The 20,172-nt window shown below is 38.1% G+C and overlaps 1 protein-coding gene across 1 annotated transcript in view; it reads right to left on the bottom strand.

Annotated features, from left to right (window-relative positions):
• PSMD1 (proteasome 26S subunit, non-ATPase 1) overlaps window positions 1-20,172 on the bottom strand; it is a 122,278-nt gene that overhangs the window by 26,780 nt on the left and 75,326 nt on the right. The window contains 2 exon segments of the mRNA NM_001257805.1: window positions 895-1,011; window positions 8,668-8,782. Coding sequence (NP_001244734.1) covers window positions 895-1,011; window positions 8,668-8,782 — 232 coding nt within the window.

Raw genomic sequence — 20,172 nt, 5'->3', positions numbered from 1 at the left:
CCAGAAGGGCAAAATGTGTGAGAGTATTTCTGTGGAGCAGATGTGGGTGAAGTGGAAAAGAAAGCTGTCTTGGAGCCATTTGGAACTCCACCCAAAAAGATTGCCTAGGAGGGCAATGACATTCCAAAAGAGAATGTGGATGTACTCATTTCTAAACTAAGATTGTATGTATGATACAAAGTGACTGCAGGCTTTTTTAAAAATTACCTTAGAAGGATAGATCAAAAAAGTCATGGACTGCCTAAGTTTGCATCCTGTATTATCAGAGGAAAAAGTTATCCCACTGAATACATTTTTTTTTTTTTTGAGACGGAGTCTCGCTCTGTCGCCCAGTGGCCAGATCTCGGCTCACTGCAAGCTCTGCCTCCCGGATTTACGCCATTCTCCTGCCTCAGCCTCCCGAGTAGCTGGGACTACAGGCGCCCGCCACCTCGCCCGGCTAGTTTTTTTGTATTTTTTAGTAGAGACGGGGTTTCACCGTGTTAGCCAGGATGGTCTCCATATCCTGACCTCGTGATCCGCCTGTCTTGGCCTCCCAAAGTGCTGGGATTACAGGCTTGAGCCACTGTGCCCGGCCTGAATACATTTTAAAAGGATAGTGAAAGGCAAAAAAAGAGTTCATTTTATGATTTTAACACCCCAAGAATTCTAATTTTTCAAGCATGGTTATAAACTTAAATTAACAAAGGGACCATTAAGTCTATAAAAAATATATTTAAAGAGCATAACATATTTAAAGTTTTCCCATTCTCTTATACTCTAAAATGCTCTCTTTACTTTTACTTTCTGTGACTTCAGTGTTCACCATATTGAAGTAAAAAATGTCCTCAAAAGACGGTAAGTTACTAAAGAAAAGGCCAAACCATCTCTCTTCCAGGGAATTTCTTTGCTCACCTTTGGACAAGTGATTTCAGTCTGCTGGATCATGATGAGAGCTGAAGCTATGAGTGCCCCTTGCCTCACGTAGTTCACGGGGTCGTTTGTCATTGGTTCTAGCAAATTAATGGCTTCCTGAAAGAATTTAAAAAAACAAACACAACTTTTAAATAAAGCTGATATGGGTGAATTTTCAATTTATAGTCATATGCCATATAACAACATTCTGGGCAATGACACACTGCATATATGATGGTAGTCCCATTATAATGGAGTTGAAAAATTCCTATTGCCTAAGTGACTTATTGATGATACTGGCCCTGTGCAGGCCTAGTATAATGTGTGTGTGTGTCTTAGTTTTTTACAAAAAAGTTTAAAAAATAAAAACAAATAAATCATTTTGAAAACAAAAAAAACTTCCAGAAAATAAAGAAAACATATTTTTGTATAGTGGTACAATTTTTTTTTGTTTTTTTTTTTTGAGATGGAGTTTCACTCTTGTCACCCAGACTGGAGTGCAATGGCGCGATCTTGGCTCACTGCAACCCCTGCCTTCTGGGTTTAAGGAATTCTCTTGACTCAGCTTCCAGAGTAGCTGGGATTATAGGTGCATGCCACCACCCCCGGTTAATTTTTGTATTTTTAGTAGAGATGGGTTTCACCACGTTGGTCAGGCTGGTCTCGACCTCCTGACCTCAGGTGATCCACCCACCTTTGCCTCCCAAAGTGCTGGGATTATAGGCGTGAGCCACTGCGCCCACCCAGGTTTGTGTTTTAAACCAAGTGTTATTACAAGAGTCAAAAAATTAAAAATAATTAAAAATTTATAAAAAAAGATAAGCTAGATCAATTATTGGAGAAAAAAATGTATACATTTAGCAGTCAAAGTATACAGTATTTATAAAGTCTATTACAGTGACAATAGTGTCCTAGGCCCTCACATTCACTCAACACTTACTCACTGACTCACCCAGAGCAAGTTCCAGTCCTATAAGTTCCATTCAGGGTTAAGTGCCCTATATAGTTGTATGATTTTTTATCTTTTATACTGTATTTTTACTGTACCTTTTGTATGTTTAGATACAGCAATACCACTGTGTTATAACTGCCTCTTCAGTATAGTAACATGATGTACAGGTTTGTATTCTGGAAGCAACAGACCATAACTATCTATGTTTGTGAAAGTATACTCTATGATGTTTGTACAGTCGCGAAATCACCATTTCTCAGAACATATCCTTGTTCTTAAATGATGCACGACTATATCTACTGTCACTCTAAGTCACTCAATATTTTCATCCAACAGTGTAGTAAGAAGTTAATTAACAACTACGTGAATGGAATAGTTTAGAACTGGTTATGCTTTACTTAAATTTCAATATAACTGAGGGTAAGTAAAAAGGAAGTTTTAGAAACTGAGTGCTCTTGTCTTGAGGTAAGAGGTCATAAAAAATTAAGAGAAATGGGATTAACATTTGATAAGCACCTATTACTTTTCAGACACAGTAGTAGGTATTTTATATATTATCCTATATAACCCTCTTACTCCTAAAACAAACAAAAACCAGCACAAAACAATCTTTATAAACAAATAAACTGAGAGTTAGGAAGGTTAAATAACTTGCCCAAAGTCGAGTAAGTACTGATAGCAAACCCAGGCCAGTCTGAATCCAAAATTTGTATAATTCAACTTCCCATCAGGCTGGGTGGGCGTGGTGGCTCATTCCTGTAATCCCAGCACTTTGGGAGGCCAAGGTGGGCAGATTAATTGAGGCCAGGAGTTTGAGACCAGCCTGGCCAACATGGTAAAACCCCTTCTCCACTAAAAATACAAAAATTAGCTGGGCGTGGTGGCGTATGCCTGTAATCCCAGCACTTTGGGAGGCCAAGGAGGGCAGATAATCTGAGGTCAGGAGTTCGTGACTAGCCTGGCCAACATGGTGAAACCCTGTCTCTACTAAAAAAAAAAAAAAAAAAAAAAAAAAAAAAAATTAGCTGGGCGTGGTGGCAGGTGCCTGTAGTCCCAGCTACTTGGGAGGCTGAGGCTGGAGAATCACTTGAACACAAGAGGCAGAGGTTGCGGTGAGCCAGGATAGCACCACTGCACTCTAGCCTGGGCAACAAGAGTGAAACTCTGTCTCAAAACAAAAAAAAAAGGAAATAAACCTCTTTCTAATATTAGCGTAAGGTTGGTTGCAATGGCTTATGCCTGTAATCCCAACACTCTGAGAGGCAAGGTGGGAGGATTGCTTGATCCCAAGAGTTGAAGACCAGCCTGGGCAACATAGTTGATCCTGTCTCTAACATAAAAAAGAAAAAATAAAAATAGTAATAAAACAAATATTAGAGTAAAGTAACATCTCAGATGATTTTATAAGACCTAATTTTAAAAATTAAATCAAGACAAAAAAATTTAAACAAAAAACCTCAAATTTTCCAAACAAAAGATTTTACTAGCTAGAATAGCAAAACAAATGAAATCATAGACTAGAATTGATTTCATGGTTGCACTTCCTAAGACCACAGGTGACGAGATTTTCCAAAATATTTATCAGTATTTCCCTAATATCCTATTCTTCAGAATGTCAGTTCTATGAAAAAAGAAGCCCTTTATTAAATAAGTTTGAGAGTTCAGGCATACTGTATATATATCACCTCCTCTTGCAGACACAAAATATATGTATACACTGTATCAAAGGTTCTAGGAATGTACACATCATAACAAAGGTTCTAGGATGCCTTATTATAAACCACTCAACTATTGTTTATACCAGCATTTGTCCAATATATTTGACCAAACACTCTTTTGCCCCATATAACTTCTATTCTCACTCTGCAGGACCTTTGGGAAGAGCCACTTTAAAACACAACGTTCCTGGCCGGGAACGGTGGCTCACACCTATAATCCCAGCACTTTGGGAGGCCGAGGAGGGCGGATCACGAGGTCAGGAGTTCGAGACCAGCCTGACCAACATGGTGAAACTCTGTTTCTACTAAAAATACAAAAATCAGCTGGGCGTGGTGGCGGGCACCTGTAATCCCAGCTACTGGGGAGGCTGAGGCAGGAGAACCGCTTGAACCCAGAAGGTGGACGTTCCAGTGAGCTGAGATCGTGCCACTGCACTCCAGCCTGGGCCTGGGCAACTGAGCGAGACTCTGTCTCAAACAAAACAAAACAAAACAAAACCCACAACGTTCCTTTAATCTGTCATGAGATTAGAGTTAAAACAAAAAAGTACAAAACAACAAGAAAAACAAACAAAAAACACCACAACATCCCTTACAAGGTCCTTAGGTAGGTATAAATCTGGGAGGAAAAGAGTAATAGGCTTTTAAGATTATCAGATATTTCTTAATTTGGTAGGATGTTTCTCAAATATCCTTAATTCTAAGACCAAGGAAAAGAATAAACCGAATCCTTTGTTGGAAAGTGACTTTGGATTCCTCTACATGTAAACTTACATATATATATTAAAATGAGAGCTATTAACAGATAATACACACAGCAGATATGGGTATCCTCTCTCCCTACATTACTAAAAAATGTAATGACACTGTGCAGACGGAGTATATTTTTCAAACATATTGTCAATATTCTTTATGAAGTAGTCATGATAAAAATATAACCAAATTTCCAACTTAGAAGGTAAAAGACAGTAACTTGGCCTTTGAGGTATGTAATACAACCCCAGTGGTATATTTTAGAATAAACAGATGTTTCAGGTTTTTAAGAAATAAAAAAAACAAAAACAAAGCCCCAATCCACAGTTAGATAGGTACTGATACCTAGATCACATAAATTATCTAGAAATAAAGCAGACTTGTTTAGTATGAGTAATAAAAATTTTTTTCATTGAATTAACTTGTCAGATGCTGTGTTTCAAAGAACATTTGCTCCTAGATATCATATTAAGTTTACAATAATCTGAAAAGAAAAGAGAATCTAATTTACATTTAACTTATGAGGCCTGACATAAATGTCAACTTAAGACTCAAGGGGGGAAATACTTAGTAAAACATACAACTATATTCTTCCTTTGTTTACAGAACAGTTGTGTTGTAGAAAAAAAATAAGGTCAATTTCTATAACTACATTTGATATACCCAATGACATCTCCAGTAAAATTGAAGATACATTCTCATGTAAGAAATTCTCCCCCAAAATAAATTAAAACATTTAAAAAAACTGGCCGGGCACGGTGGCTCATGCCTACAATCCCAGCACTTTGGGAAGCTGAGGCGGGTGGACAACCTGAGGTCAGAAGCTCGAGACCAGCCTGGCCAACACGGTGAGGTGAAATTCTGCTTCTACTAAAAATATAAAAATTAGCCGGGTGTGGTGGCACATGCCTGTAATCCCACCTACTCAGGAAGCGGAGGCAGGAGAATCGTTTGAACCCGGGAGGCGGATGTTGCAGTAAGCCGAGACTGCACCACTGAAGTCCAGCCTGGGTGACAGAGTAAAACTCTATCTCAAAATAAATACATAAATAAATAAACATAAAAATAAAAAACAAAACTCTGTAATGAGAGAGATGATGTCCAACTTGGTCACCATCATATCCTTTAATGATCTTGCCATCCATCATTCACGCAACAAACAAAGGTTTAATTTTAGGTTCCAGCAGTGAACATTATATTCTCAGTGATCTTACATTTTGCCAAAGACAAACAATAAATAGGTGTAAAATATATCAGGTGGTTGTAAGTGCTATGAAGAAAAATAAAGCCCAGGCAACACAGCAAGACCTAGTCTCTCTTAAAAAAAAAAAAAAAATTAGCCTGGCATGGTGCCATGCGTTTGCAGTCCCAGCTAACTAGGAGGCTTGATTAAGCCTGGGAGATTGAGGCTGCAGTGAGCTATAATAGCCCCATTGTACTCCAGCCTGGGTGACAGTGACAGAGTGAGACACTGTCTCAAAAAAGAAAAAGAAAAGCAGGGTAAGCAGACAGAATAGGATGAAATGCTGGAAAGGAGGGATGTCTCTTTATCACATGATTGTTGCTATGTGTAGTGAAAAATAGCTTTTTTTTTTTTTTTTTTTGAGACAGTCTCACTCTTGTTGCCCAGGCTGGAGTGCAGTGGCACAATGTCCACTCACTGCAACCTCTGCCTCCTGGGTTCAAGCGATTCTCCTGCCTCAGCCTCCTGAGTAACTGGGATTAAGGCGCCTGCCACCATACTAATTTTTTTTTTTTTTTTTTGAGACGGAGTCTCGCTCTGTCGCCCAGGCTGGAGTGCAGTGGCCGGATCTCAGCTCACTGCAAGTTCCGCCTTCCGCGTTCACGCCATTCTCCTGCCTCAGCCTCCCAAGTAGCTGGGACTACAGGCGCCTACCACCTCGCCCGGCTAGTTTTTTTTTTGTATTTTTTAGTAGAGACGGGGTTTCACTGTGTTAGCCAGGATGGTCTTGATCTCCTGACCTCGTGATCCGCCCGTCTCGGCCTCCCAAAGTGCTGGGATTACAGGCGTGAGCCACGGCGTCCAGCCACTAATTTTTTGTATTTTTAGTAGAGACGGGGTCTCGCTATGTTAGGCAGGCTGGTCTCGAACTCCTGACTTCAGGTGATCCGCCTGCCTCGGCCTCCCAAAAGTGCTGGGATTGCAGGTGTGAGCCACCATGCTCGGCTGGTTAATTTTTGTATTTTTAGTAGAGAAGAGGTTTCACCAAGTTAGCCAGGCTGGTCTCAAACTCCTGATCTCAGGTGATCCACCTGCCTCGGTCTTCCAAAATGCTGGGATTACAGGCGTAAGCCACCATGCCTGGCCTTTTTATTTGATATAGAGTTTCACCCCTGTCCCCCAGGCGGAAGTGCAAGGGCATCATCTTGGCTCACTGGAACTTCCACCTCCTGGGTTCAAGCAATTCTCCTGCCTCGGCCTCCTGAGTAGCTGGGATTACAGGTGCGTGCCACCACGCCCAGCTAATTTTTGTATTTTTAGTAGAGTTGGGGTTTTGCCATGTTGCCCAGGCTGGTCTTGAATTCCTGACCTCAGGTGATCCAAACGCCTGGGCCTCCCAAAGTGCTGTGATTATAGGCGTGAGCCACTGTGCCTGGCCAAAAATAGCTATTTTTATTCCCAGCCTCAATAACGTTTTATGTGACCAGGAAAACTTATTTGTACACAATACCAATACTCTTTTATTTACTTATTTATTTATTTTTTGAGACGCAGTCTTGCTCTGTCACCCAGGCTGGAGTGCAATGGCAGGATTCTGGCTCACTGCAACCTCTGCCTCCTGGGTTCAAGCAATTCTCCTGTCTCAGCCCCCTGAGTAGCTGGGGTTACAGGCGTGTGCCACCACGCCCGGCTAATTTTTGTATTTTTAGTAGAGATGAGGTTTCACCATGTTGGTCAGGCTAGTCTCAAACTCCTGACCTCGTGATCTGCCCACCTCAGCCTCCCAAAGTGCTGGGATTACAGGTGTGAACCACAGTGCCCGGCCCACACCACCAATACTCTTTATTGGAAAAAAATTCAAGGAAATTAAAATTTTTAGATTCCTGGAATCAGTCCATAAACTTACAACTAACTATGTTTTGTTTTGAGTTTGGACAACAGATGATAAAAAAGTGACTCTTTTCTCTCTGATGGAAAGGCACTGGGAGCATAGCCTTGCTCTCAGTCTTATACATACACACTTTGTTAAAAGGTTCACTTCTGGGAGATGGTCAAGGTTTGTGCATATGTGCTATGAGAGGCAAAGTGTCATGATTATGTCATTGCTGTGAATTATGAATACGTGTTATTCATGCAAGAGCACATTTCTTTATGAATCTCATGATCAATTATGTTTTCAAATCATCACCTTGCCCCATTCAACTCTTTTTTTTGGAACTTTTGAGGCCTTAATAAATACCAGGTTACCTATTAAGGTTAGATATGAGAAAACACGTAAATAGCACATCGGTGATTTGTTTAAAACAGAAAAGTTATCAAATCAGCTGATTTCAGTGGCTTCGGATGAGAACCTTGTTTTCCAGAACACTAATTATACAAATTAAACATGTAAAATAATCATATAAAATAACCTGAGTAGTTATTTAACAACAACAACAACAACTATTTTATTTTCTTCATTTTTTCTTTTTTTTAAAGAAATCAATGGGCCAGGCACAGTGGCTCATGCCTGTAATCTCAGCACTGTGAGAGGCTGAGGCAGGAGGATCACTTGATCCCAGGAGTCTGAGATCAGCCTGGGCAACATAGTGAAACCCCTTCTCCATGAAAAATAAAAAAATTAGCTGAGTGTGTTGGCAGTGGGCAGTGTTCCTGCCACTGCACTTCAGCCCAAGCAACAGAGCAAGACTCAAAAGAAAAGTAAGAAAAAAAAAAAAAAAAGCCTGGTGTGGTGGCTCATGCCTGTAATCCCAGCACTGTGGGAGGCCAAGGCAGGTGGATCACCTGATGTCAGGAGTTTGAGACCAGCCTGGCCAACATGGTGAGCTTGCACCACTGCACTCCAGCCTGGATGACAAGAGTGAAACTCTGTCTCAAAACAAATAAACAAAAGCAAAAACAAAAAACCCAGAAATCAATGATTTCAAAAAGAAATTCAAAAGCATTGTTTCAGTTACAGCTATCCATGTAATGTGATGATTTATTCTTAAGCAGTTTTGGGCAATCCAGCATCACAGAATGAGGGAGTACTGGGAAGCTTTGTACGGCAAGTTCAGTCTTACAGATCATACTGCACTTGTATTTTTACAGCTGTTACATAAATTCTGCGGTGAGGGAAAACAGTCTGGCGCCAAGAAAGAACTGACCCCATTGGTTGTGGGCTTTACCTTGTTTCCTGTACCAGCACAGCAGATCCCCAAGGCCATTGCAGCTCCATAGCGCACATGAGGGTTGTAACTCTCTGACAACAAAGAGACAACACTTGGGCATTGTTCAGGGGTCCTGATAAACAGAAAGCGAAGCCAGTGTTATAGGTAACATTTTAAGTTAAGACAAGAGTTTTAACCAAGTCGTTTCTGAAAAAGTTATAGGTAACAATGGGCATTTAAAACATAAATTGCAGAATTAAAAATCTTTCACAGAGCTGGGCGCGGTGGCTCACGCCTGTAACCCTAGCACTTTGGGAGGCTGAGGTGGGTGGATCACAAGGTCAGGAGTTCGAGACCAGCCTGACCAACATGGTGAAACCCCATCTGTAGTAAAAATATGAAAATTAGCCGGGCGTGGTGATGCACACCTGTAATCCCAGCTACTTGGGAGGCTGAGGCAGGAGAATTGCTTGAACCCAAGAGGCGGAGGTTGCAGTGAGCCAAGATTATGCCACTGCACTCCAGCCTGGGTAACAGAGCAAAACTCAGTCTCAAAAAAAAAAAATCTTTCACAGAGTTCTAATTACTGAATAGAAGAAATCTGATCTTCAATATTGAGAGAATATATGTATAGAAAGGGGACTCCTTTCTCAGTATAAATGAGTACTCAACCATAGGTCTGGATTCTAGTTATTCTCTGGTACCTCCTCCATGGCAAGAACAGCCATGTGGGGGGTAGCACACTGCTTAACATCAATTTTCCTATTTCTTGGTCATTTTGCATTTTGTTCAGAAGACAAAAGTCATTTATAGAAACTCCTGGACATTTCCTAAGTTACATGAAAGATTTAAATCCCCCAGTATTACTTTAGTTGAATAATAAACTGATAAATAAGCCTTGATAATGAAGAAATTCTGACTTTTGCATTGCTGCCTTAGCAATTATTTTTGTATTGATAAGAAGAGAAATTATTTTTCATTCTCTCCATATTTGCAACAAGATAAAAAATAGGACAAACTTGACTAATGGTATACCCGACCCAATCTTTTAAAAGATGATACTGGCTGGCACAGTGGCTATCCATGAGGAGCAGCAGGACTGGGGTAATAACTAGAAGAGAATGTAAAGAGAGCTTCTGGAAGGCTGGCAATGTTATGATCTTGAATTGGGTACTGGTTACACAGGTGTATGCAGCTGTGAAAATTCATCAAGCTGTAGGCTAATTATTTTGTGCGTGGTTTTGAATGTATATTAAACTTTAATAAAAAGATATTTTTGCAGCCATGAAGAATGAAATCATGTTTTTTGCAGCAACATGGATGCAGATGGAGGCCATTATCCTAAGTGAATTAAGGCAGGAACAGAAAACCAAATACTGCATGTTCTCACCTATAAGTGAGAGTTAAACACTGGGTATTCACAGACACAAAGAAGGCAACAACAAACACTGGGAACTGGAGGGAGGAGGGAAGGGTGCTGGGTTGAAAAACTATTGGGTACTATGCTTAATATTTGGGTGACGGGATCAATTGTCCCACAAACTTTAGCATCACACTATATACCCATGTAACAAACCTGCACATGTACCCCCAGAATCTAAGATAAAAGTTGAAATTATAAAAAAAAAAGAAAAAAAAAGAAACTAGGCTCTTTCCTAGCCTTTGAAGCAGCATATACAGCTCTAGATTTTTCACCATCACCAAACATTTACTGAGACAAAACCAACACACATAAGAGTGTGCATTAAAGGTGGGCGTGGTGACTCATGCCTGTAATCCCAACACTTTGGAAGGCCCAGGTGGGCAGATCACTTGAGGTCAGGAGTTTAAGACCAGAGGGTCAACATGTGAAACCTCCTCTCTACTAAAAATACAAAAATTAGCCAGGCATGGTGGTGGGCCCCTGTAATCCCAGCTACCTGGGAGGCTGAGGCAGGAGAATCCCTTGAACCTGGGAGGCAGAGGTTGCAGTGAGACAAGATTGCACCACTGCACTCCAGCCTGGGTGAGAGAGCGAGACTCCATCTCAAGAAAAACAAAACAAAACAAAATATACATAATATATATTAGATATAAAATATGTATTATATATAAAATACATTATAATATATAATACATAAAATATATAATATGTATCATTTATATATTATAATTATATAATATATAAATATATATAATATATAAATATATAATATTTTTATATTATATAATATATAATACATAATATGCATTATAATATATAATTATATATTATATAAATAAAAGTGGCAAAGCGGCATAAACTACCTAAGATACGAATGCTAAGGGGGAAAAAATATCACAGAAAGAGGTAACAGTGGTCAGGAGACAAATTCACAGAGAATGCAGACATAAAAAGTGAGTTTGAAAGTATTGGAAGAATTGGACAAATGATGAAGAGGAATATAGGCATCAGGGTAAGGAAATTAAGTCAGCAAAGGTCTAGAGATTGGAATCACCTGGCTTGTCTAATTTGAACAGTCAATTTTTCTGTAGCACATGTAATAAAAAATAAAAGTAGAAAGGCAATTAAGAGCAAAATGACACAGTGTCTTGAATGTCAGGTTTAGCAATCTGCATTTTATTTTGCAGATAAATGGAACGATGATTTAGAAAGATTAAGGAGATACCTGTGAACAAGACAGCTTAAAAGCATGAAGGTGGAAAAACCAGCCAGAGAACTATTTCAGTAATTCAAACCAATAAAATAAAATTCATATACTATTGGCCCAAGGGCCAAATCTGGCCCGTAGCAGATTTTGTTTGGCCTACATCCTTTACAAAAATTCAAAGTAAGTTGTCAACATTTAAGATGGGAATATTTCACATTAAAACCCGAATTTCCAACTTCTCCAGAAAGGCTGTTTCAAGCCCTTCATAGTTCCTAGGGCCCAGGCACTGAGTTTGGAGGTCTTACCCTACTTTCTTTTAACAATACTAAAGTGAACCGAAATCCTACACTGAATATAATTTATATACAACTGTATAGAAGCTGACTTGCATTTAATTAATTGACATTTTAGGTTTTTCAGATATTTAATTAAAACATTTATTTATTAAAAAGGCATTTAAAAAAAGACTATTGTTATGAATGATAGCAGTTATTACCACAAACCAACTCAAATCTGTAATTCTATATTGGAACTGTCCTCTAGCCTCAAACTCCAGAGAGTGGTGAATTCAAATTTCAAAGGAATAGAACGAAGTTTATGAAAACTGTATCTGTTAAAATGAAATTTTGCAATAAGGGAAGGTTAGATTATTTTTCCCTACAATAGAGTCCATCACTCTTTCTTGAGAATGTTCTTAGTTTGCCTAAACTATTTGGAAATAATACTAATTGTCACTCGTATTATTAGAAACAATATGGGAAAAACAGTATGGTGGTGTGAAAAAAGCAATATACTAGAAAACTAAAGATCTGGGTTCTAGTTCTAGTTTTGCTAAATTTGTTGGTTATACGACATTAGGCAAATCACTTGGGTTTTCTCCTTCATAATTAGAGAGAGATTTTCTTGACTGTTTTACAGGAATAACAAAAACCAGATGAGCAAATAACTGAAAATACAGTAATAACATATATGCTATCAGTTAATATGTACTGAGAAAAATAACAATAAGTTATATAAGAGGGAACCACGAAGTCTAAAACTCATGTTCTAGTTTCTGTTTTGTCTCTAAATAGTTGGGCCAATTTAGACAATGTTCAATTAACCAAACATTCCAGGGTCCTCTCCTCATCTGAATAAGAGGAAGAATGGGACTAGACGTTCTGTAAGTTTGTTCCAACTTTACGATTCTACAGCATTTAAAAATGAACCAATTATTATAGGTTTAAATCAATGGCTATTATTATAGGACAACTTTTCTTCAATGAGTAACATTCCAATGAAATAAAAATAAAATTTAAAGTGATATTACACCAAAGAGGCTACTGAAAAGTTATTCTAAATCTTGTAGTTGAAACTACCATTTAACTTCTATTTTCACTCCTATAAGGCTAAGAACTTAAAGTTCTTTCCATAATTTGATACCCAAATCATCTAACAAACTCACTCAAGTGTTCTGCCACCTAAGCATAAAGGCTGAGACTATATTTACTATCGCTCATAAATTATTGGCACAGTGCCAGGTACTATAGGTAAAATAATTTTTATTACTTAATAAGAGACAAAGAGAGTTAAACTAAATTTATATTTAGAGACTTAGACAACAAGTATTTTCTACTAAGTTCAAGGCCTAATGGTTAAGCCCTAGGAAATATACCAAGCTCTTTCCTGTTCCACTTTTGCTTTCTCTCTTAAATTTATAATTCAGCTAGATAATCAAAACCAGGGAAAACTGACATACCTGTGAGTATTACTTTCTAAGGCTAATTGAGTCTTGAATGGGCACGATTCTGATAGCAGAGGGATAAATGTTGTTGGAAAGGAATGAACACTGGAATGTGAGAAACAAGTAGGTAGAAAAGCCATACTGATTTTGTGTAGAGGCATAATGAAGGTCACTGGAATTAAAAATCAGGACTACTAGCACAATAACCACTTGGGTGTATGGCAGGAACCACAGCTTTCTGAAGGACCCTCTCTCTGTTTCTTAAGACCTGGTGGCTGGGTCTAGTCAGTCATATTTATTGAGTGCTTATTATACACGACACAGTGGGTGTAGACAGTAACAAGCATTTGGAAAAACTGGGTCTTGGTTTAGGCTCCCTCAGGACTTATTTATGTGACTATCTGCCAATTGCCTGATACAGCGGTTCTAAATCTTTTTTGGATCAGAGTCTCCTTCCTCCTGCCCCTCTAAACACACAGATAACACATAATTTTGGGAGTCGAACCTTTAAATGTAAAATGAGGGAATGTATCCCAAGGCTTTAAAATCCAGTTTATACAAGTATCATGTAAAGAAAATGAAAAAACAACTTTGTTGCTCTTTAGTATTACTATACTTGTGGTTCATCACAAGATATAATACGCAGCAGTAAGTAAAAACTTTGCTTTAATCCAAGTATGTAATTCAATTTTTAATGAAAAAAAAAAGTTGTAATTTTCTGCTTTAAAAAATGAAATGCACACCAAAATAAGCTAACTACATTCTAATTTGTTGTTTGAATAATTTTTTTTGGCTTGTAGCTAACAGTCACCTTGCCAATGTTACTATTTGTACAAGCCTTCCACAGAGCAGGAATTGTGCAAGGGCATATGCATAAGTCACAGCCATATCATTGGACCATAAACTGCACATATGAATTCCTTTCTTTCAACACACTGGCTTTTAAATATTATTTCTTTATGAATATTTTGTGCAACCTCAACATTAATAAAACAAGAAGCTTTCAAGAATATGGTGTCTTTCTTTTTCCCCTCTAATCCATCTTTACTAAAGGAGGAAAAACAGCAATATACATAGATAGGCAGAAACACTATTCTAAATGGGGCTATCACAGAGGGCATTCTTCCCCCAGACTCTAGGGAACTAACTACCTGAAAGTGGTCCCCCAACCCCCAATACCATAAATTACACAATCAAATTTTCCACATTTAGACACATCAAGGGGGTCAGCTTATCCAAAGTGCAATGGACAACCAGTGCCCTGGGAAAAACCACTTTTGTGGCTATGTGCCTATAATGCTAGGTAAGAATTCAGAAGGAATTTTTGAGGCTATAAGCCTTAGGATAGTCCCTTAGTAGAATTATGAATTTATAATTCTCATTAGGTAAGTGCCACAGTGTTAGAGGATTAACTCAATACACAGCGATTAAGAATATATCTGCCCCCATCGCTTGAGTCCAGGATTTCGAGACTAGCCTGGCTAGCATGGTGAAACCCCGTCTCTACAGAAACTACAAAAATTAGCCAGGTGTGGTGGTGTGCGTCTGTGGTCTCAGCTACTCAGGTGGCTGAGGTGGGCTTGAGCCCAGGAGGTGGAGGTTGCAGTGAGCTATGATCACGCCACTGCATTCCAGCCGCGGTGACAGAGTGAGACATTGTCTCAAAAAAAAAAAAAAAAAAAAAGGTGCCTGTCTCTCTTTAATTCCCTTGTACTCTCTTAACAACAGATTCCAAATAATCTCAGTAGGAACCTGAAATTCTAAGTGCCTATTGGATATCTTTAACCAAATATACCACAAACACCTCAATCAAAAATTAAAAACCCACAAAGATAGGAATAAAAAAGGGTATCCCTCTCCAGGTTGCTTTTCTCTTCCCACTATGACCATTCATTGACATACCTAGGAAACTCATATCTTCAAATTTCTATTCCCTCACTCTCCACATATAATCTGCTGCCAAGTCAAGAGAACCCCTTAAATCTTATTTCTGTTTCCAATTGCCTTATTTCAGTTCCTGATCACCTCTCACTGGAAATAACACAGTGATTCCTTAAATGATCTCTTGTCTTGACCTTTCTTCCATTTGTTGTGGTAGAGAGAACAGAGACTTAGAATCAGAAAGACCTGGATTTCAATTCTAGTGCTGCCATTTATTAGCAGGGTGACAATCACTAAATTTCTTTGAGCCTTAATTGCCTTATTCATAAAACAATACCTGCTCCTCCTTATGTATGCTGGGGAGAGTTGGTGGAGTAGTAGAGTAAAATACTATATTATCATCACTGAAATCTAGATGCATAACCAGAAATTGGTTTTGGATCAGAACCAGAAATTCGGCTACTAATATTTGATGTCCAAGGGTTTATCAAAATATAAAACAAGCTGAATATTAAACCTAGAAAACTGGTTATATTTAGGGTTCAGACCTCCAAAATTTCATCATCAACTTGTTAGGGAACTAATGGCATGCAGAATACTTATCAACTTGCCCATTGGCTGCAAGGGCAGGATATTCCAGGGAAAACTGACTCACAGGAAAGAGTTTATCCTAAAATCTGTCTTAACATTTCATTTATTTTGTCATTTTTACTTGTTATAAAAGAGTAAATAAAAGATAACATATATACTATTCTTAAACCAATCACAAAACTCAAGGTTTTTTCTTTAGTAGAAGAGTCTTCGGAAAGGGGACAGAAGTTAGACTTAAGTTTTGTTTCCTAAAAGGCACTAACATTTCATGAGGTTTAGAAAAAATTTTGCCTGCGAACATAAATACCAGGAGCCTAATGCAGAATTTTACCTAGCTGATTGCAATAAAGACTGAAATAGACCGTGAAGGCTATAAACTTAAAAGCATATAAAAAACCTGACAGTGTCTCAATCTAACAACAGTTCCAACTCTGACACATTCTTTAGAAAAAACAAGTGTTAAGACAAGGAATGACAAATTCTTTATTAAATAGTTTAGACATTCAATCTTTTCAAGAGTACGGTAAAACCATAATATTCTTATATGTTTACTTCAATGTTTCAGCAGGCAACTCTAAAAGGACAAAAAACCTTTCTAAGCAATGACTGGAATGCAAACATTCACTGAAAGCAAAACTCCTGCACATTAATCTTTATATACACACACAGAGAGATATATGACATAAACTTTTAAAGGAACAGTTAATAAATGATAAAATTGTATCACCATTTTGTAACATATAATGAACTAATAGATTGCAGCATGATTATCAATGACTGCTAACATCATGAAAATGGAAATAACTGTGCATACTGCCAGCCCCAGCCCCCTAAAAATTTTTGAATGTGATCAAGCTTCTGGATTCAACTACCAATTTACAGGAAATATGAAGGACCAAACACCACATTAAACTACACATAAAGATGCAATCAGCAAAATTCATACCACAGGAAACAAAAGAGAAATAACAAAATTTAGTGATTGTCACCCTGCTAATAAATGGCAGCACTAGAATTGGAATCCAGGTCTTTCTAAGTCTCTGTTCTCTCTACACACAACAAATGGAAGAAAGGTCAAGACAAGAGATCATTTAAGGAATCACTGTATTATTTCCAGTGAGAGGTGATCAGGAACTGAAACAAGGCAATTGGAAACAAACAAATTTGTTGTTTCTTCAACAAATAAACTGCAAGGAGAAAGAAAAGAAAGGAAAAGAGGGCAAGGCAAGAGATGAAGAGAGAACCTACAGGTTAAAAGAAAATACATTAAATCATTAGTAACAGCCCATTAGACTTTCTTTCATTTATATTCAGTAATTCTGACACTCCCTGAATCTTTCTTCTGTATAAACATTTGCCTCTTAGATAACAACACAAAACAATTCCTCCAGTTTGTTATAATACCTTGGATCAGCATTTATAACAAAGTATTTAAATGACTAATCCTTAATCAGCAATAAATCTTATTTCTATGTCTCCATAAACATATTTAGAAAAACTGGCCAAGCACAGTGGCTCATGCCTGTATTCTGGGAGATCGAGGCAGGAGGATTGAATGCATGAACCCTGGAGTTCAAGACCAGCCTGGGCATCCCTGTGAAACCCCATCTCTATAAAAAATACAGAAATTAGCTGGGGATGGAGGTGCATACCTGTAGTCCCAACTACTTGGGAGGATCACTTGAGCCCAGGAGGTCAAGGCTACAGTTGAGCCGAGATCACACCACTGCACTACAGCCTGGGCAACAGAGTGATGCCTTGTCTCAAAAAACAAAACAAAACAACATATTTAGAAAAATAAATGTTGAGAAATGGTCAAATCACAGGAAAAACAGTGGACTTTATTTTAGGGGAGGGCAGTGCAGAGGGAAAAATCAATACTTGGTAGACCATTTTATTAGCACAGAATGTGTTACCTATAACTTAGCTCTTTCACATGTTTTGATATGTTATTTAAAAATATATATACTTAGACAATTATAAATTTGCCAGCTGTATGTGTACTCAATGACAGAGCCACATGTTGTGGGAATCCAAGCAACTTTTCTTGTTATCCTTTATTTTATTCTTTGGCTAGTTTATACAACTTGTAATAATAAAAAAACAACAGTGCCATTGGCTGGGCGCGGTAGCTCATGCCTGTAATCCCAGCACTTTGGGAGGCCGAGATGAGTGGATCACCTGAGGTCAGGAGTTTGAGACCAGCCTGGCCAACATGGTGAAGCCTGTCTCTACTAAAAATATAAAAATTAGCCAGGCGTGGTGGTGGGTGCCTGTAATCCCAGCTACTTAGGAGGCTGAGGCAGGAGAATTGTTTAAACCCGGGAGACAGAGGTTGCAGTGAGCTGACACAGTGCCACTGAACTCCAGCCTGGGTGATAGAGTGAGACTCTGTCTCAAAAACAAACAGTGCCATTACAGGTAAAAAACAAAAAAGTAGGGGGAAGATATTACGCTTTTTTGAATTTTGTGGCATAAAACATTTTCAGGGAAAAAGCTGAGAAAGAAAACAATTTTCTTTCCCAAAAATACTTTTGTTTTTTGTACCTCCATATTCCAAGATACTGCTATTTGTAGCTTTTAACTCTACCAGTTTAGTATATAGTGAATACATATAACGTACCATAAGGAAAAGCAAAAAACAAAACCACACAGACTGTGCCACAAACGTTACAAATTTACTGAAAGAGAATGTATCTGTTGTCATCTTCCTGGACTTCAGAAAACTAAAAGTTAGTATAGTTTTAGGCAAGCTTTTGGTACATTTCCAAAAAGACTAATTCTTTTCAGGTGCTGCTAAAATGGGAGAGGGAGGGAATTTTAAAGATGTAAGAAGAAGAGTCACAAGCTTTATACAAAGAAATTGCTGTGTCACCATAACACATAGAGCTCTTAAAAATCTCAGATTGCATTCCTGGACCCAGAGAAATCTGTAATATTCAAAGCTGCAGCATTATTAGCACACTTGCTTCCATTTCTCATCAGCAAACAAAGAAAAGTCTTGCAGTATGAGTGAGCTGCCATCAACTTATTGCTATTTATTGAGAACTTTATTGGCATTTGATTTTTATAATAATGTACATAAATGTACTCTGATTCTCAGAAAGTTTAAATCACTTCTGATATTTAAACAAGTATTCTAATGATAAAAGTCTATTTCTAATAGCTGATTACTGTGATTACTGAGGACATGCAGAGTTGAGCAAATCTACTCCAAAAGATATTTGGGTTATGATTATCAACTATAATTCCAGGTATAGCAGTCTTTTGATGAAAGGACATCACCATTTCATGACATCAGGTTGTACTCTAGAGTTTCAATGACAAAAAAATCGTATTCTTTTATTCTGGCAATAACAACCTGGCAAAAGTTGTCTAGATCAACTTTTATACAGGAATCCAGTAAAAAACTTAACCAGGGGAGGGCTTAAAGAAGAAGGTGCTATTTTGTGGTAAGAGAACACTGTGGCATTTTAAACTGTCTGCCTACCACACCCCCACTCCTAGACTAGCCGTTGACAGTAGAGATGGCAGCCTATCACACTCTTGGTATAGGCTGCTAATGCCAGAGGAAGCAACACAGACTTCCTATACATATGAGTTGGGATCAAGAACCTAAGTAGAAGTCAATTGTGGAAAAGAATGATAACATGATCTCAAAGAAGGATAGGATGGATGAAAAGAAAGACATTTTGAGAAGACAGTGAAAGGTGAGGGAGCTTGTTTCTGATTTGTCAAAGTCTTTCATTAAAATAACAGGCATTCAGGAGAGAATGAAGGAGTCTAACGAGAACAGATTAAGTTTGAAACAGCTATTCTTACAGTTTCAGCTCTTTCACTGATCTTGTCAAAGAGTATGAACATGAGAGGAATGAATAAAAAGAAAGCTGAGAAATATTTGAGCTCCACTGTAGGTCCTGTTGAAGTAAGCTAGTCTTAGCTCTACCATGTCTGTACTATAGTTACCAACATACTTGTTTGCATCCTCCATAAAATTATAAATTACATGAGGATAGAAAATGTTTATCTTATTCATTAATACATCTCCATGAGCATATGGCACTTAGTAAATACTTCACAAATGAATACATAGCAGATACAATCCCTGTCACGTTAAACATTCTTTAATGGTTACTGCTTAATAGGTATTATGACTGAGAGGTAAAAAAATGGGGGATCTTGGCTGATATTTAAGCTGTCTTCCTAGACCTATAAAGGATATTAGACTGCCCTTTTTGGTCAAAGACAGAATCTGCTCAATAAATTAAAAAGGCATCAGGGAGAAAATTCAATTGTCTTAGAAAAAATCGAGCCGATTAGGTTTTTTTGGTTATTGCTAGATTAGAGGCTGAGTCTGAGCTTGAAGTTATTTTAGTAAGAGTTACTTTATCTGAAGTTTTTGGGAAAGGAAATACTCTAAAACGAAATTTCCAGATATTAAAAACTTTACTCTACCATTAAGACTCATACTTTCATGTTTATTATTATTTGGATAGAAATCTTTAAAAAATTCATTTCACCATTTATTGGCACCCAAAACACAGCTGAGTGAATGTGATCTAGCCTTTTCTTAAGTACACAGAGGTCATCACTATGCTATCCATCACTACGCCACATAAAATGTTGTCAAAGGGCGTGGGGTGCAGTGGCTCATGCCCGTAATCTTAGCACTTTGGGAGGCTGAGGCAGGTGATCACT

The sequence above is a fragment of the Macaca mulatta genome, chromosome 12 (assembly GCF_049350105.2).
Source record: "Macaca mulatta isolate MMU2019108-1 chromosome 12, T2T-MMU8v2.0, whole genome shotgun sequence".
Taxonomy (NCBI): Eukaryota; Metazoa; Chordata; class Mammalia; order Primates; family Cercopithecidae; genus Macaca; species Macaca mulatta.
Note: the sequence above shows the minus strand (reverse complement) of the source record. Positions and strands in the feature narration are given on the sequence as shown.